The sequence below is a fragment of the Oncorhynchus kisutch genome, linkage group LG7 (assembly GCF_002021735.2).
Source record: "Oncorhynchus kisutch isolate 150728-3 linkage group LG7, Okis_V2, whole genome shotgun sequence".
Classification (NCBI taxonomy): Eukaryota; Metazoa; Chordata; class Actinopteri; order Salmoniformes; family Salmonidae; genus Oncorhynchus; species Oncorhynchus kisutch.
Window position 1 is genome coordinate 18,036,525 of NC_034180.2, and position 24,350 is coordinate 18,060,874.

Genomic DNA, 24,350 nt, shown 5'->3' on the forward strand with positions numbered 1-24,350 from the left:
GTTATGACCATGAAATACTGTCATGAAATGGAAATCCAAAGAAGGCTAGAAAACACAGCAGACAAAGATGTTTGATGCAAGCATTTGAACAGGGATGTCAAGTGTCAACTCTGTAAACAGTTATTCTTTACTCTGCATTGAACACACATACAGCAGAAGCATTTGAAAATAGATTGAGTAGTTGGCAGGGCAGAGATGAGCAGTTAGCAGTTATGATAAGCTTTGACAATGCAATGCGGAACTCCATCAGTGACTATGATTGACAGAGCTGAAAAGGCCGCGCTGTTGCCTGGGAAGGCTGGTGCCTGGCAAGGCTGGTGCCTGGCAAGGCTGGTGCCTGGGAAGGCCGGGTGGATGGTGGGATGATGGGAACAGTTATGGTGATACGAAGTGACATAATGACACAGGCTGAGAGCCACGTATACCTGCAGCTTGTGCAACTCCTGCTTTTTAGCTGTGAGGTCGTGGAGTCGTGTGCTGCTCTCCTGTACAGCAACCTCTGTCCCGTGCAGCCACTCCTGAAGGGGCTCCGCACTCGCCTCAAAGTCCTTCATCTGAGACTGGAGGTTCTGAAGCATAGAAGTGAAACAAACACACCTTCTGATGCACAATTCAAACCAGAGTTTTCAGCACCACACAAATTGATACAATGCTTCCTCTCAAGATACAATAAAGTACACTGAGTGTGAGATATTTTTTTTAAACAAAGTGAATAGATGACACATTACCAGAAAGGATTCACACGCTGTACTGTACATAGATTGATTACCTGTAATGCAGTCTCCCTCTGGTGCAGGTTGGACATCAGAGTCTTCCAGTCCTCTCTGGCACTGCAAATCTTGGCCCGGACAGCGTCCACTCGGTCTTTGGCAGCAATACTGACCACCAGCTCACCACTTAGCACCACAGCATTCAGCTTGGAGTGGCCCTGTTCCCTGTCACTCAGGAACTCCTTTGGGGTGGAGACAGAAGTCAAGAGATGAGACACATACTTTAAAACTTTTGTCCTTGAACAAATATGTTCAAGGACAAAAGGTTTCCTGAACAAAGATAAGAAGTGCTTTTATTGGAGAATATCCATTGAAGAACTCATCAATCAAATGTAAAATGTATTTATAAAGCCCTTTTTACATCAGCAGAAGTCACAAAGTGCTTATACAGAAACCCAGCCTAAAACCCCAAAGAGCAAGCAATGCAGATGTAGAAGTATGGTGGCTAGGAAAAACTCCCTAGAAAGGCAGGAACCTAGGAAGGAACCTAGAGAGGAACCAGGCCCTGAAGGGTGGCCAGTCCTCTTTCTGGCTGTGCCCGGTGGAGATTATAAGAGTTCATGGCAATTAAATCAAATCAAATGTATTTATATAGCCCTTCGTACATCAGCTGATATCTCAAAGTGCTGTACAGAAACCCAGCCTAAAACTGATGGACTAGGATTGATTTTGAGTCCAGGGAAACTGGCCCTTAGTGTACCTGTATCTTCTGCAGGCTGGAGGAGGCCTCGCTGAGGTTCTGAGGCACGTCAAAGCACTTGGCTGTGATGATCTTGGCGTTAACCAGCCACTGCTGGAACTCTCGGAAAGTGGCACGGAACCGCTGCTCCAGAAGCTTCTCTTTGCTCTGGCATTCTCTGGAGGCCTGCAGGCTCAGACTAGGAGGGAGAAGAGAGGACCAGATACCAGACCAGGACCAATTACTTTTACACAGCACCTACAGGGCGGTATTCTGACTTGAGATCTGATTCTGCACGCGTAACTTTCTGTGCAAGTCTCCCATTGACATCAGTGAACGGTTTGCGTGAAAGTTTGAGTATAGTAGGAATCCTCCATCCTGCTGCTGACTGACTCACCTGTTGTACTCCTTGATGAGGGAGGACACTCTCTCTGACTGAGTGCCCAGGTCCCTGGAGAACCGCCATAGGTCGTTGAGCTGGGACTTCAGACTGTCTGACATGGGCTCCACTTTAACCAGGCCATCCAGAGTGTCCTGGGTGGCACACACACGCAATGAGAAGATGTTTTAGAGGAGAGGGAACGGAGGATTGTGGATGCCTGAGTATATGGCGATTTTGGGCATTTCATTTTCACTTTGAAAAGTCATAACTATAACGGATCCTTCCTTTATTGTTGCATTCCACTTTGGCATTGCATTAATACTTGAACAATATACAATATATATATATATATATATATATAAGAATACCTGCAAAGGAGCCTTACTTTTGCAATCTGCCAGCCCTGCACAGCCTCCTCCCCACAGTTTTTCCCCTCGGTCTGAGAGAGTCTGTCTCTCCACTCCTGCAGCTGACTGCTAAACTCCTGCAGGTTCTGCTCCAGCTGAGCAGCCAAGCAGTTAAACTCCTGTTCTGAGCTGGCGATCTGAGAGAGCGCAGTCTCCAGGCCTGCCCTGGTCTGCAGTGCCCCACGCTCCCAGTGCTCCCAGGCAGACAGCAGGGCTGCCTCCTCCCTCTCCACTGCCTCGAAGCCCCCGGAGCCCGTGTGGTCCCTCGCTGCAGCCCCACAACGCTGCACCCGGCTGAGACGCTCTCGGCCACACTGCCTGGAGTCTATCAGCTCCTGGATTGGAACATGGAACATTTGAACAGGAAACATTCAACTGTTACTGTTCCTGCCAACGACTCTCCATCCAGACAGAGAGACATACTTTTCCTTACGGGAGGGTAACATTTATTTAAGTTTTCTGCATGTGCCTAATCTCTAATGATTACTTTGATGTGTCAATGATGTGTCAACAAGGTGTTTATATTGTATGTGATGATTGAACATCCTTACCCGAACTTTGGCGAGCTTCCTCTTTACAGAGGTGGAGTCTCCTGACAGATCCGACCAGCGCTGGAGCTCCTCCCTGGCAGAGGTCAGCCAATCATTGAAGTCCCTCACAGCTTCCAGGTAGTGCTCATGCTCTGTCACTATGTTCTCCATGGCGTGAACCTTACTCTGAGGGGTGGACGGCAGACAGAGACTGAGTTAGGCTGTGTCAGATTTACACATCGAGTGCACTGTGAACAAAGACTGGATATTGCCTTGATGCATTAACATCAATGCAAGTCGATTACAACAACCAAACTAGATGAATTGAGGCTAATAACCCAAACAGATCGTCCAACTTGAACTGAATGTACTTATGTAGTTATTAGATGTAGTTATTACACAAAGGAGAAAAGCATGTATCTAACTGCCATCCTTTAGGAGCAAGGCTTGATTACCTTGACGACAGCGGTGATATCAGCAAAGTGCGCATTGAGCTCCATTCTCTGCTCTGGTCCGAAGGCCTGGTCGCCTGTCTTCTCATGCAGCTCTGCAGCCTTCTCTGTCAGCCTGGCTAGTGGTGCTGTATGAGCCTCCACGTCAGCCTGCAGGGCTCTGAGACGCTCCAGGAGAGAAGCCTTTTCCTTCAGGCCTGGCTGCTGGGCGAGCGCCAGAACCACCTACATTTACATTGACATTTGAGTCACCTAATAGACGCTCTTATCTTGAGAAACTTACATGCAGCGCATTCAAGTAAGGAAGGTAAAACAACCACATCTCAATCAATAAAGTATTTTAAATAGCCAATATATGCTAAATCAGTGGAAGTAAGAAAATATACGTCGAGAGGTTCTACCTGCTAAAAGAGGATTCTGAGATAATTGGTTTTAATGTTCCGAACCCGCATTGGTTTGAATAGTGTCAGCAATTTGTATCTTGTTTTCTTTTGAACAGAACATGAACTGGGGTATTTTTAGTATTATATGGTATACAACATTGAAGAGAACAAGGCAATGTCAATAACTCAATTTTGACAAAAATGGTGATAGAACCTTATAGTCCCAATCTCTAAAAGTGTGCACAGCGAAATCTCACCTCCTGCTCTACAGACTCCATCCACTGCTGCAGCTGACCCTTACTCTCCTGGTAGCTACTCCACAGGGCCACCGTCCACTCTAGACGACTGGGTTGGTCAGCACAAGAAAACAAACACAAGCACACACACACAGATGAACACACACAGAGACGTGGAAGATTGGAGCATACTTACGGGTAGTGAGCAGCTTGTTATGCACATAACATCATGTATTGTCCTACTCCAAACTGCAGCAAGAGATTCACTGTAGTTGTATCGGGGTAAACGGGCAGCGTACTGTACCTGTGACAACTCATGGCGGTCATGAGCATGTTGGCCCAGGCATCCTTTAGGTTCTGTAACTGGGAGCGGATGGCCTCCTGTCCCTCCACACTGTTGTGCTTCAGGACCTGCTCGCCCTTCCCTACCGCCATGTTCAGCTTCACCTCGCCTTCTCCCTTCATCAGCAGGATGTCCTGGAACATGGAGGAAGAGCAAAGCAAACTTTATTTAGACTGGTTGAAGACTTGTTCAACATCCATGTCGACCATTTCCTCATTGAAACATTGACCTTCCATGGCTCATGTTATCCCAAAGTAGTGGTTCTCAACCTGGGGTACTAGCACCCCTGGTGGTACCTGGCCTGTCCACAAGGGGGTACTTGGGAGGACTCATAAGAACATAGGCTAATGATTAGTTGCACATGAGGTACTTGAGGTAAATGTAAAGTAACCAACAAATATACAATGATAACCCCTGAATTAAGGTCTCTATCATGGCTACATCAGCTTCAGTTTGTCATGTTGTCTGACCTGTACAAGTCCCAGCCTCTTCTCCAGCTTCTCCTTGTTCCCCAGTGTACTGTTGAGGCTCCCCAGTCGTTCCTGTACACTGTTCAGCCAGGACCAGGTGCTCTGCAGGGTCTCCTCAAATGCCTGCTGTTCCTGTAGGGTCATCTGGCAGCTCCGCAGCCTCTCCCTCACCTTCCGCAGCAGACCTTGGTGCTGAGACTGCAGCCCCGCAGCCGCCCGCGTCTCGCCACCGTCGCCCCGTCCACCTTCGTTCAGGGCCTGCGACTCCTGACACAGTCGCTCGAACGAGTCCCTTTCTTTGAGCACGTCCTGGTGGTATCCCTCCACCCTCTCCAGTGTTGCCTTCTCAGGATCCCTGTGTTTCTCCTCAGGCAGCTCTGTGTTCAGCCTCTGCTCCATGTGCTCCAGCCAACGCTTCAGCCTCTTCAGACGCCCCTCAAACCTGACAGACAGAGATATATCACCATTTAACAGTCACAGACTCATAGACATCTATGACTGTATCCCTCAGGTCTACTCCTGGGCTCCAAGGCTGCATCTCAATATTCTATAGTTCTACCTCTAGAAGTTGATTTTGCCCCATCTGTACTGAAAGAACAATATAGGACAGAGCAACACCTGGATAGGCCTGGATAAGTGAAGATGAGGGAAAGGAGAGGAAGTCTCTTTATATTATTGAGATCCATCCCAAGTATCTCTTACCCATTTAGTTGTGCAGTGCTGTCCTCGAGGGCCTGTTGTTGGAGTCTACACTGCTCTACGAAGCGGTCCCAGTCCTGCTGGATGGAGGAGAGGTGCTGCTGCACCTGGCCAGCGCTGGCCTTAGGGAGATGGAGAAGGAGCTTCTCCCCTTCCTCACACACCTGAGTCAGACGCACCTCCCCTTCCTCCACACGCTCCAGAGCCCCCTAAACGATAGGAGGACTCATCTTTATACTGTATGTGACAGGGCAACACTTGCACAAGTAATTAACTGTTTAACTGCCAGTTTCCAGGGCACAGATTTAGTCTAGACCTAGAATTAAAAAAAACAGACTCAATGGAAAAATGTTCATTTTTACTCCAGGACTAGTCTTATTCTGCGTCCGGGGAAACCTACTTTAAGAGACTGAGGATTAATGGTATAGTTAAGGGTTGTATGGTTTATATGTTGTGTTCGGACTGTACCTTTAGCTTCTGGAGTTTGCGCTCCACGATGCTTGTGTCTCCTGATCGGTCAGAGCACTCCTTCACTACCTCCCTCTGCCCAGACAGCCAGCTGTGGAACTCCCGAACCAGTTCTACAGAACAAGAGAGACAGTGATTATCATCATCCTCGTCATGGTTGTAGAATATTGCAGAATAGAATACAGTAGTGTAGTGCAGAATAGATATATCGATAGATCAATCAATCCATCCATTAATTCAGTCCTTCTCACCATTGAAGTGTTTTTGCAGGCCGTGCTGCAGGGAGGCCAGGGTCCTGGAGGAGAGCTGGTTGACAAACTCGTAGCTCTTGATGAGGTCAGTGAGGGCACTGCCCAGCCCAGCCAGCTCCTCAGAAGGGTACTTCCGACACAGAGTGTTCAGGCTCTCCCTGGTAGAATCTATGCTGCCTTGCTGGTTCTGAAGGTCCTTCTGGAGGTCCTGTCATGCAATTCACACACATATGAGTTCCACACCTACAGCAATAATAATATACAGAATAACACGTGTGAGCGCTCAGAAAAATAACTTAGTCAGGAACTCCTGGAAAGAGGTAAAGGCCTTGCACAGAAAATATGGCCATGGTGATTCCCTATGTTCACAAGAGTCAAGTAAGTTCTCAAGTAAAAGCTGTTTCAATTCAACATCTACCCACCTTGACTCTGCAGATGTCCTCTGGGTCAGAGCCAATCGGTGAGCTCGTCAGGGATCGCTCCATGCTCTTAAGCCAATCAGACATCTGAGTAATGTAGTCCTCTAGCTGCTTCCTCTGGGAGCTGAAGTCCCGGAGGTTTCCACTGGCCTGCTCACACAGCTTCTGCACCTGGCTCATCTTCTTCCTCAAGTCTGCTTCCAGCACCTGATAGAAACATACAGAAGATATTTAGCTCCCTTCTGAAGTTGTATGGGGAAAACCGACTGAGCACGAGTTTCCCAAAATGTTCGTAGCACTATTGTTCATTCATTGCCTACCAATGGACTACAAATAATCTCAGTTCTTCAAAGGTTTCAGGAAACTCACAATGTGTCAGTTAGTTCAAAAGTTTGCTTCAACATACATAACTTCAAACAAGATTTTCAAAAGCTATAGATGTCTGAAGTCTGGGCTTCAAAATAATAATGAGCAACACCTGTAGTTTGGATGGAGTTTCCTGGCTACGGCTGAGATGCTTCAGTTCTGACACTTTCCCTTGCAGGTTTACAAGCTTGTGCTCGTTTTTTCCCATCTCCACCTATACATAAGGGGAAAAAAATGAAATTTTTATTTCATCTATATGTTTGAGCATTTGGGATTTGCAGAAATTAAAGGATTGGATGATTAGTGGATTTGGGATGCAGTATCTGAAAAATGAATTGAGTCAAACTGATTGGACAGAATCATTTAGCAGACAACTTTAGCTCCACCATTCTCCCCTTTTAAAGGGCAGTAGAAGGAACATCTTACTGTATATCTGTGTCTGGTGTGTCTCAATGCATCATACCTGTAATGCAGAGAGTTTGGTCTCCATCCGCTGGCTGTCGTTGAGGTTGTTCAGGCTCTCACCGAGTTCCATTACAGAGTTGGTTGTCCATCCCTCGATCTCCTCGCTGATTTGGCATACATCGTCCCATAACGCCAAGCTCTGGATCAGATGTTCAATGTTGTCTTCAACCCTCTCCGACACCTGTAATGTAAAGGGACAAAATCAACCTCTGTAAATTCCCAAAATTGTGGAGGCAAAATAAATCACGGAAGACCAAGGAACACCTGAAAAGGACCTGCACAAACAGAGATGGACAAACTGAAATACTCATTCATGGAAGGAACTTGAGGGAACTTGAGAAACTGTCCCAAAACAGAGTGCTGTGGAGAACATTTGGGGATCATCTATGCTCCTCACGGTCAGATTAAAAAGGTCAAATCAAGACTCCAACGGACTGTATCACTATTGTACCTCTTGTTTTTTATTAAATTCAAAATACTGAATATCCCACAAGGGGCAATGATGTAGGCTGGCATGCAGGTGCATAAAAACAACATTTAACAATCAACATACAGCACAGCAACAACACACCAATAGTGGATGACCTAAACTCCTCATGGCAAGGCTGGAAATGTAGACTTACATCGAGCCACTGGTCCACCAGTGTCTCCATGTCCTTCCTCATTAGCTGGGTCTCACAGTCTGAGATCTTCTTCAGCTCACTCAACAGCTGCTTCCCTTTACTGGAAAATTGGTCGAGCTCACTCTGCCTGGCTGACGTCTCCGCCTTCGCTGCTTCATGCTGCACAGATGAAGAATGGGAAAACAGTGAGAACGAAGAGCAACAAAGACTTTTATTTTGAAGTGATTACTTTTATTTTGAAGTTCACTGTAGCAATATAGTAGCAATAACAAGATACTAGCTGGTAACAGTGTACTAATGTTTAACACAAGTTTATATGAGAACTGAGATGAATGTCATTATCCTAACCTTAGACAGCGCTCTCTTGGTCTCCTCATGGTCCTTCAGAGCAGAACCAATGTCAGCCACAGCCTCGGTGTTCTCTGTGATGGTTGTTATGGATGTCTTCAAGCTCTGGTACTCTCTCATCAACTCCACCAGAACACTGCACTGCTCCTGTCTGCCAACAACCGTACAACTCTTACTATAGGATTCATTTGTGTGTGTGTGTGTGTGTGGGTTTCTTAGATGAGCTACAGTTTTGCTAAGTTTTGCCATTCTTAAAGAGTCTGATAATTACATGTCCCTGATTAGTTTCTATGTTATGTTATGTTATGCAGATGACAGAGACCTACGCACCTGTCAGTGATGAGTCTCTTGGTGTCCTCCCAGGTGGTTTCCAGGAGGCTGATTTCTCGGAGAACCTCCCCAGCCAGCTCTGCATCTCTCTGGGCTAGCTGCTGGCCCTTGTCCCTAAGCCACTGCTCCTCGTGTTGGTGAGACTGGAGCTCATCCTCCAGCTGGTTGAAGAACCGCAGCCTGGATACCACAGAGAACGAGAGAAGAAGGAGGGACTCATTTACAGTCAGCTATTCACAACTCACACATTAGAGCAGGGTTCCCCAACTGGGTTCCTTAATTTGGCCCGTGGGTGATTTGATTTGGCCCCCCCAAATTTCCAATGAAAAAATAATCAAATCAGCTCCAAGTGATTTTAATTTTGGGAATCTGTTCCAAACTATTCCCACTCATAATAGAGGGGATATACTAGTGTATGTGATCTTATACAATGTAAGCAAGGTTTGAAAATATTATGGTTTAGTCAACTAATATGTCTGTTTGGGATTCTTGTCAATTTGCTAAATTTATTAGGAATTAGGAATTATGTTCCTAATTATGTTCCGGCCCCCTGACGATCCGCTCAAGAAAAGAAACGACCCGCGGCTAAATCTAGTTGATGATCCCTGCATTAGAGAGTATTGAAGAGAGAGAGAGTAGCAGGGTATGGCCCAAAACCTAACTTGAGATCCAGTTGCATAACCATTGACATCAATGCATGATGTACACCGTCTTCCAAGTTAAACGTGTTCAATTTCATGTTTGAATTCTGCTCTTTGTGACACTAGCATTAAACTGTAGCTACCTCTGCTGCAGGGCAAGTGGGCTGGGTTCTCTGAGGCTCTGGTGGTCCGCCTTCTCCTCGATGTCCTCCACACTCTTCAGCAGCTGCTCCTTCCTCTGCCTGAAGGAGCTCCACAGCGCTCCCAAAGCCTCTGCCTCGCTTTGCTTGGTCCCCACCAGGTTCCTCACCATGTCTAGCTCTCCGCTGAGACCATCAGCCAGCACCCGGCACGACGTCCGGGTGCCTCCCTCTGCAGTGCTGCTCACCACATGTAGGTGGCCTTCAAATCAAATCAAAACTTTATTTGTATAACACGCCGTACAATGTAGAAATACAAAGTGCAGGGTAGCAATACAATTCAGAGGAACAAATACATTAAAAAAATAGGAAATTATAGGAAATTAAATCAATCATAAAAATACCTTTACAGAGGCTGCTGTCCAAGCTGGCTGCCAGGTTCTCCAGTCTGCTGATGTCTGGGACGATGGCCTCCAGTTCTCGCTGCAGCTCTTCCACCCGACCCCGGTCCCAACTCCCTGCGCTCTCCACCGTTTGCCTCAGGCCTCGTAGTACCCCTGCAGCCTCACCGTGGGTCTGTAGGAAGGGAGGCATAAGACAGGCTGTGTTTTTTAACTCAAACATGTTAACCCCTTACACTCTATTTAACAACTTTTGAATGCCAACAACCTACCCCCAAACCTTACCTCTTACCTTAACCCTGACCCTAACCTTACCCCTAAACCTAACCATATTCCTACTTATTGAATATTTACTTAAACAGGTTTCAGCAACATCTGGGTACTCGGAAATGATGACCAAGAAAGGACACAGGACTAAGGCAAGCTAGCCAGCCAAAGCTTACCTTAACATGTTGTCTGGTCATGTTGTAGGACCTATGCCCCCCCTATTCAGCCTATATCTTACCTCCAGCAAGGCCTCTAGCTTCTCCAAGCAGTCCAGACGGACTTCAGCCAGCTGCTGGGCCTCCAGGTAGGGCTGTAGGCAGCTCCCCTGTCTCCCCTGGAGGAGCTGAGCATCTTGGGGATCACACGAGGCACACAGACCCTCTGTCTGAAGCTCCAGGCTCTCCCTCACACCGCTCTGCTTCTGAAGTGCAGCCAGAGTCTCCTACAGAAGACCATATAGGATGCAGAGGAGTAGGAAGAGGAGATGTCATATATAACACTGTTATTACAGATATCTTACAGTAGAACAGACAAACAAACAAAAGACATTATTGACCAGTTGACCGTAGTTCGTACCTTGACTTGGGCCACGGCAGGCTGCAGGCCAGTGATGTTGACCTGGGAAGCTGAGTGTAGGTTGGAAAGGAGCGTCTCACTCCACTGAGAAAACGTATGCAGGGCCTGGTCAAACTGCTCCACCTGGGACAGGTGGCTCTGGAGCTCCTGGATTCTGTACAGTATGCAAATAACAGACAAATCTATCAACTGTGTGCTGTGCAGTAGTAGTAAGACCTAATTATGTTGGAAATGTGATGTGACAAAACAGACTTGATTTGGAAGATGTACAGGATCCATCTGCCAACAATGACAGTCTGTAGTCAGTAGTGCACTACATAGTATAGTGAATAGGGTGCCATTTTGGAGGCAGCCTGATTGAATCAATGTGTTACTGCTGAACCGAGCGACAAACACACCATCTTCTGACTGACCTGTGAGGGATGAGTTCATTCTGGGTGCTCAATCTCTTCTTCAGCTGCTCCAAGTCCTCTCTAAGCTCCCTTGCCCGCTCCACTGGAGCAGTGGGGTACAGAGATGTTCCCAAGGTCACCAGGCCAGTATGGAGGGGCTCCAGCGACACCACCTCATACTGCAAATCCTACAGAAGACAAGCTTTTGTTGAGCATCGACTCCAGCAAGCTTTTCAACAAAATGATTTCCCATACAGAGATTACATCTAGTTCTGGACCAATAAACACCTTTAATGGAGAATCTTCAGGCTTAATCTGTCTCGGAAACTGGCCCTAATTACATATGGAACCGTGTGCAGGATCAGTCCAGGAACAAAAATTCAAAATGGATGAATTTACAGTACCTGCAAGTCTTGCAGCTCACTCTGTAGCTTTGTTTTATCTGCAGGCAGGCAATGGCTCTCAGGTTTGGATGTAGACTCACATCTCTCCAAGCAGGATACAAAGCTAGAACGATCCTTCTCATACCTGAAACAAAGTATCCAAGTTTAAAGATCCAATGCAGACATTTCTATCTCAATTAAAATGTTCAAAAAGAAACAAAAATAGCTTCTTAGCAAAGATCAATTTCTCAAGCAAGATTTTGCTAGGGCTGTCTGGGATTGGTCTGAGGTGGGAGGGGAAAACTGAAAACTAGCTGTTATTGGCAGAGAGGTTTGGAACTCTTTCTTATTGGTCTAACAAATGTACCAAAATTCAATCCCACCAAAACAGGATGACATTTCAGGCAGTCTCTTCAAACAGCGCTTACACTAAAAGTGCATTATCATAATTTTCACAATTTCCTAGTATTATTCCAACCTAGGGCTATGGCGGTCATTACGTTTTGTCAGCCGGTGATTGTCAAACAAATAACTGTCGGTCTCACGGTAATGGACCATTAATTAACACATTGAGCATCTCCTGGCTTCCACAAGCCACTCATTGTCACGCCCTGACGATAGAGAGCCTTTTTATTCTCTATTTTGGTTAGGTCGGGGTGTGACTAGGATGGGTAATCTAGGTTGTTTTATTTCTATGTTGGCCTGGTATGGTTCCCAATCAGAGACAGCTGTTTAGCATTGTCTCTGATTGGGGATCATATTTAGGCAGCCATTTCCCCACTGTTTTTTTGTGGGATCTTGTGTATGTGTAGTTGCCTGTGAGCACTCCATAGCTTCACGTGTGGTTTGCGCTTTATTGTTTTTTGAGTTTCACTAATAAAAAGATGTGGAACCCATATCACACTGCGCCTTGGTCCGAATGTTATTTAGACGATCGTGACAGAAGATCCCACCACATCAGGACCAAGCAGCGTGCCAGGAGGAGACGGTATCCTGGGTATCTTGGGAGGAGATCAAGGAGAAGGAGATATCCTGGACTTGAGAGGAAATAATGGGAGGACACGAAATCCTTCCTTGGAAGCAGAAGGCAAGGAGAGAAGGGAAGACAGCGACGACGCCGGGGTTCGCGGCCACAACGAAAGCCCAAAGAACAGCCCTAATAAGTTTTTGGGGGGTGGCACACGGGGTGGTCGGCGGAGCCGAGGAGTGAACCAGACCCAATCTGGTGTCTGCAGCATTGTGACGTATTTGTAGGCATATCATTGGAAGATTGACCCGAAGAGACTACATTTACCAGGTGGTCACTTGGTGTCCTCCGTTGCAATTATTGCGCAATCTCCAGCTGCAAGTACTTTTCCGTTTGCTACTGAGGAGAAACCCAACTGCCACGAAGGATTTATCATCGAATAGATATGTGAAAAACACCTTGAGGATGATTCTAAACAACGTTTGCCATGTTTCTGTCGATATTATGGAGTTAATTTGGAAAAAAGTTTGGCGTTGTAGTGAATGAATTTTCGTTTTCTTTTCTTAGCAAAAAGTGATGAACAAAACGGACCAATTTCTCCTACACAAATAATATTTTGGAAAAAATGAACATTTGCTATCTAACTGAGAGTCTCCTCATTGAAAACATCCGAAGTTCTTCAAAGGTAAATGATTTTATTTGAATACTTTTCTTGTTTTTGTGAAAATGTTGCCTGCTGAATGCTAGGCTTAATGCTATGCTAGGCTATCAATACTCTTACACAAATGCTTATGTAGCTTTGGTTGAAAAGCATATTTTGAAAATCTGAGATGACAGTGTTGTTAACAAAAGGCTAAGCTTCTGTTTGAATATATTTATTTAATTTCATTTGCGATTTTCATGAATAGGAAACGTTGCGTTATGGTAATGTGCTTTTGAGGCTATGATTACGCTCCCGGATACGGGATTGCTCGTCGCTAGAGGTTAACAAGTTTATCTTTAAAATGGTGTAAAATACTTGTATGTTTGAGGAATTTTAATTTTGAGATTTCTGTTGTTTGAATTTGGCGCCCTACACTTTCATTGGCTGTTGTCATATGGTCTCCGTTAACGGAGCCATAAGAAGTTAATTAATAAATGTACAAAAACTAGCGTTTCATAGCTAAAAGCCCAGTTTCCCAGATTCATACTAAGCCTAGTTTTGGACTAAAAAGCACTTTCAATGGAGGTTCTTTAGATGATTTAATTGAGGACTATGCATAATCTGTGTCTGGAAAACCTGCCCAAAATGTCTCCCACCAGCCCAGCCTTCCTACTTTTGCCATAGAGACAGCAGTTTCTCCAGTGTGTTCTGTTTGTCCTTGGCCTGCCGTAGACTCTGGTCATAGCTGGTCTGTAGAGCTGCCACGGCCCTCTCAGCCTGCTCCCTGTCACTGAGTCTACGTGCCCCAGCAGACAGGGACAAGAAGGCTGACTTCAGCCTCTCCAAGCTCTGGCACACATCCTGGGGGATACAAAGCAAAAACCACATAATGAAATAGAACATTTTACTAAAACAACACCATATATTATATATAGCGCTACAAAGACAACACTAGGGAAAAGACAGCGAGACAATATTGTCAGTCAAATGGCAGAACCTCATAGGTGGCAGTGTGCCAGGGAGATGATCTGAATGTACAACCTTAAAGCTAAAAATGTCTATCTCCAGGGAGAAGAAACAGCAGAGGGAGCCAATTGTGGTCTTATGTCTGACATGAAATTAGGATAATGAAGTAAGTAATTAAATAAGTAGCTAGTAAGATACAGTCAGTATATCGTAATGATGAAACTAGAGTGAATGAAAAACATACCATGTGGTTCTGGAGTCCTTTGTAGGTCTCTGACGAGGAGGTACAGGAGGTGACAGGATGGTCCAGTTTCTCATGGAGATCACCAAGAGTTGTTTGGGCCTTTATTAAAATAATTCAGACAATCATTGACTTTGACATTCATCATCTGCTCCAACACCTTTAAAGGGATACTTCAGGACTTTGGCAATGAGGCCCTTTATCTACTTCCCCAGAGTCAGCAGATACCCATAAACTACTAGTCATTGCGCTAACACTAGTTAGCATTGGCTCACAAAACTAGCTCTAACTTCTTTCATACTGGACACAGAGACATAAAAATGGTATCCACAAGTTCATCTGACTCTGTAGAGGTAGATTAAAGGCCTCCATGCCAAAATCCCGAAGTATCCTTTTAAGGGATATTTTAATTGATTCTAGAGGTGACATATAGGTAGCTAGTGGTAATTCTAGCAGTGATGTCTCGTTCTCCCGAGGTTACTCGAGTAACCAAGACTCTTTCTGTCAGTCGTACCTCTTTAAGGCTGGTGTGGAAGCGGTGCTGTGTGGAGGAGCTCTCCTGTAGCTGTCCATTTAACTGGTCTACACTCTCTCTCAGCTCCTCCCAGTACCTGAAGATGAAAAGATAATACTCAGCAACTTTTTGTAGCACAATGTAGAAGATAAACACGCAGGTTCAAATCAAATCAAATTACATTTTATTGGTCACATACACGTGTTTAGCAGATGTTATCGCGTGTGTAGAGAAATGCTTGTAAAAGATTCCAGAACAAGATGTCAAAATATACTCAGTGGCCAGTATATTAGGTATACCCATCTACACTGAGTGTATAAAACATTAGCAACATCTGCTCTTTCCATGATGTAGACTGACCAGCTGAATCCAGGTGAAAGCTACGATCCCTTATTGATGTCACTTGTTAAATCCACTTCAATCAGTGTAGATGAAGGGGAGGAGACAGGTTAAAGAAGGATTTTGAAGCCTTGAGACAATTGAGACATGGATTGTGTATGTGTGCCATTCAGAGGGTGAATGGGCAAGACAAAAGATGTAAGTGCCTTTGAATGGGGTATGGTAGTAGGTGTCAGGCGCACTGGTATGAGTGTGACAAGAACTGCAACGCTGCTGGGTTTCTTCATGCTCACAGTTTCCAGTGTGTATCAAGAATAGTCCACCACCCAAAGGGTATCCAGCCAACTTGACACAACTGTGGGAAGCATTGGAGTCAACATGGGCCAGCATCCCTGTGGAACGCTTTCGACACCTTGTAGAGTCACCGCCCCGACGAATTGACGATGTTCTGAGCAAAAGGGGTGCAACTCAATTTTATGAATGTACAAATGTTTTGTACACTCAGTGCAGTACCAGGTCGGACCACCCTTTGCCTTCAGAACCGCCCTATATTCTTTGGGGAATGGATTGTACAAGGTGTGGCGTTCGAATGTTGCTCAATTGGTATCAAGGGACCTAACATGTTCCAGGAAAACATTCCCCGCACCATTACACCTAAGCCACCAGTCTGTACCGCCATGGACTGCTGCTGCTGCTTACGAAACAAATATTTCTGTTTAAAAAAATTACATTAACATTTCTGTAATTTAGCAGATGCTCTTATCCAGATAAATGCCCATTTACATCGCATTTAGATGTTTACAGTCAGTGCATTCAACCAAGGTAGGTAAAAAAAATCCACAAATCAGTACCTGCCAATCTGGGTGAGCCGGGCCTTGACGCGGGCTGCCTCCCCTGAGGAGATAAACTGGGCCAGAGCCTGGGAGTCTGCCTCTAGCTGGGAGAACACCTCCACCCTGTCCCCCAGCTCCATACCCACCGCCTGGGAGGAGAGGGGAGGATAAAGATTGTTAGGGGACTAAATGCTAACGTTGATTAATTAGCACTTTTCTCAAATGTCAGACCAACAACAAAGGTTTTACTGTTGGAATGGGGTCATTCAAGTTAAGTTATGAGTGCTCTGTTGAAATGATCTGTCCCTGATTTGGATCAAATATGGAAAATCTTCGAAACAATTAACATGTTGTGCATACCGTCTAGGGAAAATGTGCTGAAACATACATGAAATGCAGAGGTTGCTGACAGTACCTTTACTGTGTTGATCTGTTGTCCAAGTGGAGCAGTGGAACTCTTTAAAACATCCAGCTCTTTCTCTTTCTCAGAGATCCACGAGGAGAAGGCCTCAAACTCTGTCCCGAACCGGTCCCACTGAGTCTTCATCCCATCAAGAGCCTTGACACTTGAAAAGGAGAACAATTCATTTAGCTCAGTGATTATCAGCTGGTAATTTGGGAGGTTTTGAATGGGTCGCAGGTGTCAGACTTTTCATTTATGTTTTCTTTTGCTGGGATGAAAAAACACTCAGTCTGAACTTTAATGACTAAGAACACGTATAATGTGTGTAGAAATGTTAATGAAACTACATTTTACAATCATTTAATCTCTGAAAACGATTTTTCTTCAATCACCATATTATAAGCATATTTTGTTGAATTTGTGGTCTCAAACCAGTGAGTTTACCAATGTTCTTCATTAAGAATATGATTACTAACCAGCAGCATACCACCCTGCATAACACTGCTGGCTTGCTTCTGAAGCTAAAAGCAGGGTTGGTCCTGGTCTGTCCTGGTCAGTCCCTGGATGGGAGACCAGATGGTGTTCGAGGGCCAGTAGGAGGCACTCTTTCCTCTGGTCTAAAAAATATCCCAATGCCCCAGGGCTGTGATTGGGGACACTACCCTGTGTAGGGTGCCGTCTTTCAGATGGGATGTTAAACGGGTCTCCTGACTCTCTGAGGTCATTAAAGATCCCATGGCACTTATCATAGGGGTGTTAACCCCGGTGTCCTGGCTAAATTCCCAATCTGGCCCTAAAACCTTCATGGTCACCTAATAATCCCCAGTTTACAATTGGCTCATTCATCCCCCTCCTCTCCCCTGTAACTATTCCCCAGGTTGTTGCTGTAAATGAGAATGTGTTCTCAGTCAACTTACCTGGTAAAATAAATATGGAATTATTGACATTTACTGTCAATATAGCATACTTTTCTTTCCTATTGAATAAAAATATTATGCGAATATTGGGTCGCGACTAAGACAACCTGGTTCAATTTGGGTCTTGAGGGAAAACCACTAATCAATTAAAACTGTGTTGGTAGGCAACACAACAAAGAGAATTCAGGGCCCATATGCAGGGTAGCCTAGTGGTTATAGCGTTGGACTAGTAACCGAAAGGTTTCAAGTTCATATCCCCGAGCTGACAAGGTATAAATCTGTCGTTCTGCCCCTGAACAGGCAGTTAACCCACTGTTCCTAGGCCATCATTGAAAATAAGAATTTGTTCTTAACTGACTTGCCTAGTTAAATAAAGGTCAAATTTAAAAAATCATAAAGTCTCTCAGAGTAGAAGTGCTTATCTAGGGTCATGTTCTCCTTGTCCATGTAATGTTAATCCTTATTATCTAAAAGACAAAACTGATTCTAGATTAGCACTCCTACTATGAGAGTGTTTATGAATACAGGCCCAGATCAGAAGCTCGAGGAGGTGTTGTATTACTCTTTCTTGAGGCCAGCCTCCACTTTGTCCAGTTGTTCACTAAGGGAGCGGGCTTGCTTCTGTAGCAGGGTGCTGTTCTTTGGGCCGAGCTGGATCTCTGCTGCTTTCCTTAACAAGGTGTTCACCATGGAGGCTTCTGCGTCACTCTGCTTTAAAAGGACCTGTTATGACAATGGAGAATGTGAGAGTCAGAATGTGATTGACACGTTGGGATATGACTAAGTTTAATTAGTCTTGAAAGGTTTTAAAATCTTAATTTCACATCGCAACATCTAGCCTGAATAGCAAACCTTTAATGTAAAGACATGATACAGCCCTGCCAACCGTCCTTCAAAAGTATCAAATCCCACACCAAAATGTTCACAAAATGTACTTCTCCCTCACCCTGGACTGGTCCAGATCAGTAGCCAGGCTCTCTGGGCTGCTGAAGTTGAGGTCTCTGTCCATGACAGAGCGGGCCCTTGTTACAAACTCCTGCACTGCCCTCTGCTGACCGTCAAACTCCTGCCATGAAGTCAGGGTCACCTGGGGGACAAACAGAGACATTCAATACACAGACACCCTGACACCTGGGGACAAACAGAGACATTCAATACACAGACACCCTGACACCTGGGGACAAACAGAGACATTCAATACACAGACACCCTGACACCTGGGGACAAACAGAGACATTCAATACACAGACACCCTGACACCTAGGGACAAACAGAGACATTCAATACACAGACACCCTGACACCTGGGGACAAACAGAGACATTCAATACACAGACACCCTGACACCTGGGGACAAACAGAGACATTCAATACACAGACACCCTGACACCTGGGGACAAACAGAGACATTCAATACACAGACACCCTGACACCTGGGGACAAACAGAGACATTCAATACACAGACACCCTGACACCTGGGGACAAACAGAGACATTCAATACACAGACACCCTGACACCTGGGGACAAACAGAGACATTCAATACACAGACACCCTGACACCTGGGGACAAACAGGGACATACAGGTAATACACAGATGAACAAATGGGGACGTTCAGCACACTTATTAACACCCTGATATGGTCTGCATTGTTACATCTTGAGCAGACAGGTCGTTTCTAATCCACAACAAAAAATACCACAGGTAAAAAAAGTCCTGGACTAAGAAGCACTTTTAATGGATAATCTCAATTAAATATGCTTTTTAGTCCAGAACTAAGATTAATCTGTGTCTAGGAAACTGACCCTAAGGCTCTGAAACACTTTGCAAGAGGATTTCCAATAACCCCAGAAAGTACATTCTGGTGAGAGAGGTCACCTCTAACTCCTGCTCCTGTGAGTCCATGGTGTGGTCCATCTTGCTGAGTGTTGTCTCCAGACTCTGCAGGTCCTGCTGTAAGGTCTCCCCCAGCCCCTCCTCAGCCTGTAGCTGATGGCCCCTGGCGATCTGCTGCTGCACATCCTTCCTCTTCATACGCAGACGCTTCAGCTGTTGCTGCACACGGACAAGAGACAATCAAGATGTACGTGTTGGAATGTCATGCAGATGCTTTACATGTCATATACTGTATTACTGTTTGAAAAAATTATGCATCGACTGTTCAGTATGAAAAGAAAAATGACATTTCCAACAACCACAAAAAAACATCATTTTCTTTCATGAATACAATGTAAAATTCCAACAGACAGGGCAAAGTTTGTTGCTCCAACTCAATCATTTTACATCACATAAACCTTTGAGAATAGTTCAATCTAATCAGAAGCAATGTGCGGCCAGTTATCCATCTAACATAGACAGCCAGTGGTGCTCCACTCCAGTCCGACTTACCTGGTGAACCTGGAGCAGTTGCTGGGCCTCCCTGACGGTCTCAGAGTCCAGTATCCTGGTCACTTCCTGGTGTACCTCCTGCTGACCCTGCACCAGCTCATCCAGCGTACCACGCACCTCCTCCCTGAACTGCACACAGTCCCCCACCGCCAGGACCAACTTCTCAGACTGGGAGACAAAAATACAAGAGAATATAATTTAAAAAAATTGAATTCCCATTTCCAAAACAAAACAAATGCAGGACTTAGACACCAAAAACATGACTTTGACACCAAAAATCACAGAGATACCTCGCATTCAAACCAAGGTGCAAGAACAGTGGAGCAAACTAAAGAAGAAAATATATTCAACAACTCTTGCTATAAGGACCATGGAAGTTGGTAAAACAGACTTGGAGACAACAGAGGAAAGCGAAACAGCCTCACTCAGTGATAAGGAACCCTAGCTGACCCAAACAATCGATAACATATCACCTTGAGGTAGTGATAGTAGTGGATCGATGATCAAACCACAGAGGGAGAGTATCAGGAATGTGGGTGCAATATAATGCTGTGGTTCTGACTGTGTGGCCCGGACAAGGGTTATGCTACAGCGCTGGCTACCTGGCTAACAGTATGTTGATTTATATTAGACTATTCTTCAATAAGACAGAGACTATATTTAATAGAATAATTCAGCTCCAGGATTGATCCAGATAGACACTGCTAGGACCTGTAATAAGGATCACTAATGTCAATCTGGAGGAGATAGGTTTCTCATGTGACAAACTGTTGCAAAAGACAGACTTCAGCAACAGAAGAGTGTTGCAGCCATCGAGTTCTACATGCAATTCTGACTATGGTTGCAGCCCTATGTCCTACAGTATCTGGAACGACGAGAACTAAGTAAGTGGGTCTTTCCATGTCATTTCAGCAAGCCATGACACCCAACATCTCAGATTGTTCTGAAGCCATGACACCCAACATCTCAGATTGTTCCACCATAAAAGCCAGTATACAGTATAAGTTCTCTATGTCTGGCAAGTAGTATGGAGCTGCGGCTTGGAGTATTGCTTCTTCAACCTATGCAATCTATTCTCAGCGAATTTGGTTGTTTTGTCCCATCTTCAGAGAAATTAGTCATTGAAGTTGTTAGGTTTATGTCCCATCCTAAATCCTGATTTCAACAGGTTCTGACCACTGCAATTAGCTTTAAAAAAAAATCTGTTTCTAACTATTTAACCAGGTAGGCTAGTTGAGAACAAGTTCTCATTTGCAACTGCGACCTGGCCAAGATAAAGCATAACAGTGTGAGCAGACAACAAAGAGTTACACATGGAGTAAACAATTAACAAGTCAATAACACAGTAGAAAACAAAGGGGGAGTCTATATACAATGTGTGCAAAAGGCATGAGGAGGTAGGCAAATAATTACAATTTTGCAGATTAACACTGGAGTGATGAATGATCAGATGGTCATGTACAGGTAGAGATATTGGTGTGCAAAAGAGCAGAAAAGTAAATAAATAAAAACAGTATGGGGATGAGGTAGGTGAAAAAGGGTGGGCTATTTACCAATAGACTATGTACAGCTGCAGCGATCGGTTAGCTGCTCAGATAGCTGATGTTTGAAGTTGGTGAGGGAGACAAAAGTCTCCAACTTCAGCGATTTTTGCAATTCGTTCCAGTCACAGGCAGCAGAGTACTGGAACGAAAGGCGGCCAAATGAGGTGTTGGCTTTAGGGATGATCAGTGAGATACACCTGCTGGAGCGCGTGCTACGGATGGGTGTTGCCATCGTGACCAGTGAGCTGAGATAAGGCGGAGCTTTACCTAGCATGGACTTGTAGATGACCTGGAGCCAGTGGGTCTGGCGATGAATATGTAGCGAGGGTCAGCCGACTAGAGCATACAAGTCGCAGTGGTGGGTGGTATAAGGTGCTTTAGTGACAAAACGGATGGCACTGTGATAAACTGCATCCAGTTTGCTGAGTAGAGTGTTGGAAGCCATTTTGTAGATGACATCGCCGAAGTCGAGGATCGGTAGGATAGTCAGTTTTACTAGGGTAAGCTTGGCGGCGTGAGTGAAGGAGGCTTTGTTGCGGAATAGAAAGCCGACTCTTGATTTGATTTTCGATTGGAGATGTTTGATATGAGTCTGGAAGGAGAGTTTGCAGTCTAGCCAGACACCTAGGTACTTATAGACGTCCAACGATCTGAGATACTGGGTGTCAAAACTCCTATTCTTTGTGCTTTTTGAGGTGGAACAAACCTTATATGTAATGTAATACCCTTCCCAAGCTTAATTTCCTTACCTCAGTTAGATAGAAGAGGAGGCCCTTGAAGTTGGTGGAAAGTTTATTCAGGGCCCCAGCCTGCCTCTGTGCATCTGTCTCAGAGGAGATCTCTATCAGCACAGACAGACGGGATTTTAGCCAGCCCAGGTTCCCCTCCTGCAGCTCTGCATCGTTCCTCAGCTCCTGGAGAAGGGAGAGTAAGGTGTCAATGGTTACTGTTCTGTACAGTGTATTTAGCTTAACAGGGTCATAATGAGTAGGGCACACCATTGAAAAACATTTTGAAAAGGAAAGCCCAGGTAGTCCCTCCCTGTTTTAGTCCATTTATGTCAGTTTGGTTCCTAATGAACCCAACGACCCTGATGTCTTTAAAACATAAAGTATATGCATTGTCGTACACACAGGGGGACTCCAACTTACTGTAATGGTGGACTTGACCTGTCCGTACTTGCTGGGGTCATTGGCTCGCTTCCTCAGCAGTCTGAGTTGGCTGTCTTTAGACGACAGCCAGGCTGACAGCTCAGAGAACCTGGGATGAAGATGGGCAAAGTATGATCATACTGTATATCTACCCAATATTTCAGTTTTCATTAGGTTTAAATAGTAAATAGATTAGTGGTTTGTTACAGTGGCGTCATTTCAGCTAAACCTAGGGTATGGCAATGTGACAGGGTGGGGTCCCCCCACCCAATACATTTTTAAAGCTCATTTAATGTATTTCTACACAATTTAAACATTCTAAAACAGCGAAAACAAGCAAAATTTACTACAGCCACTATCACCTAGCCTCATTCCCTTCAGTCGATATTAGGGGATTTATCATTCTACAAACATACAGCAATTAGCTGCTGCTCACTAGTTTAATGCCGGGATTGAAAACTCTAGTTTAGTTTCATGTGAAGTCAAACAGCAGTTACCTAGCCATCTACAGCCATCTTCCACCTCTGCACTGTTTTAAGAGAAAAGTTGCTCTGTTCACAGCAGATGCCTCGACTCGATGCGCTCTAAAGACATCCCACCCGCTCAGCCAGCCAGAAAAAAGCCTGCCCTTCTATCCGCTAAACTGCATTTCCCTTTTAATCAGGATTGGAATGATTTCAGTAGCCTATTTTAAATTGTTGGTGTTGAGCTACGCTATGGTATGGCAACTGCCATACTCTGCCAAACCCAGGTTTGTTATTAGTCAGTGCATAAATATGGATAGTGAGTAATGAGTGACTACAAAAAGGCTGAAAAGGTCCTTGGACTTGAAACAAAAACAAAACAAAATTATATGTTATGATGATTAATAAGATAATACAAATCATCATCATGACAGTCTTGGATCAGCATCGTTGGTGAGGCCTTATTACCTAGTGTTAAACTCCTTCCACTTATCAGGGTGATGCATCAGTTTGTGATGGGTGCTGTCTATCTCCTCCCGGAGTTCAGAGTAGGCCTTCTTAGAGCTGTCCAGAGTCTGGTGGGCTGGGTCTCTGTCCGGGAGCTTCTGACACAGTTCCTCCATCAACTGTAGTCTCTTCTCACACAGAGACTGAGGACCCTTCTCTCTGAAGAAGCCCTGCAGAAAGGTACATTGTTAATGTGACAATCTCTATCACAGGGAGACATCAAGTACCAAATAAATTGACAATCATCAAACAATAACTTATATCATGAAATGCAATTTCTGAAATATGCACTGTGGACCAGCACTGTGATTGTGATAGATTTTATTCTACAGGGTAGAGTGACAGTCCCCACACATTCACTGCCTGTATGGGCCAGATCATGTGATTTCGGCAAAGCAAACTGAGTTGGAATAGAAATCACTATTAGATCAGGATGGAGACCACAGCCATCAACCCGTCTCACCCTGTGTTCCTTGACCAGCCTCTCGCTCCCCATGCCAGACAGGTGTCTGTTCTCCCTGGTCAGCTCTGACTGACACTCCTGAAGGGAGACCATCAGCTTGCTTCCCTCCACCTCTACCTTCAGTTGCAGCAGGTGGTAGGGCGCCTCTGTCTGGACATCCTGAGAGAGGGAGGGAGGGAGGGAGGGAGGGAGGGAGGGAGGGAGGGAGGGAGGGAGGGAGGGAGGGAGGGAGGGAGGGAGGGAGGGAGGGAGGGAGGGAGGGAGGGAGGGAGGGAGGGAAGAAGTAAAGAGTGAGGGACTCTTTCAGTCTCACTGTTAACCTGAACATACTATACAATACAATGAAGGTCTATCCAGGACTGACGAAGTGCACAAGACATTGAAGAGGAATTTGATAGGCTTTGAATGATCATGATAGCTAGTACGTGTCCTTTCTGTCAACATGGCACCAACCTTCCAGTGTTTGTGCAGTTTCCTGACTGTCTCTTGCAGACTCTGCTGCTCCTGCTCTGGCAGGATGTCTGTCAACTCATCACACGCTTTCAGGAACGCATTGAGGACCCGCTGGTCCAACTGCCCAAAGAACTCC

The 24,350-nt window shown here is 45.2% G+C and overlaps 1 protein-coding gene across 9 annotated transcripts in view; it reads right to left on the minus strand.

Moving 5' to 3' along the window:
• The window catches only part of syne1b (spectrin repeat containing, nuclear envelope 1b), a 150,420-nt gene that overhangs the window by 85,977 nt on the left and 40,093 nt on the right, over nucleotides 1–24,350 (minus strand). For all 9 annotated transcript variants that reach the window (XM_031828581.1, XM_031828591.1, XM_031828582.1 and 6 more), the window contains 39 exons: nucleotides 24,215–24,349; nucleotides 23,762–23,920; nucleotides 23,260–23,468; nucleotides 22,328–22,436; nucleotides 21,926–22,090; nucleotides 19,633–19,800; nucleotides 19,123–19,299; nucleotides 18,191–18,331; nucleotides 17,807–17,967; nucleotides 16,340–16,490; nucleotides 15,943–16,073; nucleotides 14,753–14,849; nucleotides 14,242–14,340; nucleotides 13,705–13,892; nucleotides 11,443–11,566; nucleotides 11,060–11,226; nucleotides 10,647–10,800; nucleotides 10,309–10,512; nucleotides 9,807–9,978; nucleotides 9,406–9,664; nucleotides 8,622–8,801; nucleotides 8,292–8,442; nucleotides 7,944–8,102; nucleotides 7,319–7,501; nucleotides 6,968–7,069; nucleotides 6,493–6,696; nucleotides 6,071–6,278; nucleotides 5,820–5,932; nucleotides 5,355–5,560; nucleotides 4,653–5,094; nucleotides 4,144–4,316; nucleotides 3,861–3,948; nucleotides 3,224–3,445; nucleotides 2,790–2,954; nucleotides 2,217–2,573; nucleotides 1,847–1,983; nucleotides 1,471–1,648; nucleotides 770–952; nucleotides 426–569 (listed from right to left, as the gene is read on the minus strand). In XM_031828581.1, the coding sequence (XP_031684441.1) occupies nucleotides 426–569; nucleotides 770–952; nucleotides 1,471–1,648; nucleotides 1,847–1,983; nucleotides 2,217–2,573; nucleotides 2,790–2,954; nucleotides 3,224–3,445; nucleotides 3,861–3,948; nucleotides 4,144–4,316; nucleotides 4,653–5,094; nucleotides 5,355–5,560; nucleotides 5,820–5,932; nucleotides 6,071–6,278; nucleotides 6,493–6,696; nucleotides 6,968–7,069; nucleotides 7,319–7,501; nucleotides 7,944–8,102; nucleotides 8,292–8,442; nucleotides 8,622–8,801; nucleotides 9,406–9,664; nucleotides 9,807–9,978; nucleotides 10,309–10,512; nucleotides 10,647–10,800; nucleotides 11,060–11,226; nucleotides 11,443–11,566; nucleotides 13,705–13,892; nucleotides 14,242–14,340; nucleotides 14,753–14,849; nucleotides 15,943–16,073; nucleotides 16,340–16,490; nucleotides 17,807–17,967; nucleotides 18,191–18,331; nucleotides 19,123–19,299; nucleotides 19,633–19,800; nucleotides 21,926–22,090; nucleotides 22,328–22,436; nucleotides 23,260–23,468; nucleotides 23,762–23,920; nucleotides 24,215–24,349 (6,765 nt within the window). The remainder of the gene's footprint in view (nucleotides 1–425; nucleotides 570–769; nucleotides 953–1,470; nucleotides 1,649–1,846; nucleotides 1,984–2,216; nucleotides 2,574–2,789; nucleotides 2,955–3,223; nucleotides 3,446–3,860; nucleotides 3,949–4,143; nucleotides 4,317–4,652; nucleotides 5,095–5,354; nucleotides 5,561–5,819; nucleotides 5,933–6,070; nucleotides 6,279–6,492; nucleotides 6,697–6,967; nucleotides 7,070–7,318; nucleotides 7,502–7,943; nucleotides 8,103–8,291; nucleotides 8,443–8,621; nucleotides 8,802–9,405; nucleotides 9,665–9,806; nucleotides 9,979–10,308; nucleotides 10,513–10,646; nucleotides 10,801–11,059; nucleotides 11,227–11,442; nucleotides 11,567–13,704; nucleotides 13,893–14,241; nucleotides 14,341–14,752; nucleotides 14,850–15,942; nucleotides 16,074–16,339; nucleotides 16,491–17,806; nucleotides 17,968–18,190; nucleotides 18,332–19,122; nucleotides 19,300–19,632; nucleotides 19,801–21,925; nucleotides 22,091–22,327; nucleotides 22,437–23,259; nucleotides 23,469–23,761; nucleotides 23,921–24,214; nucleotide 24,350) is intronic.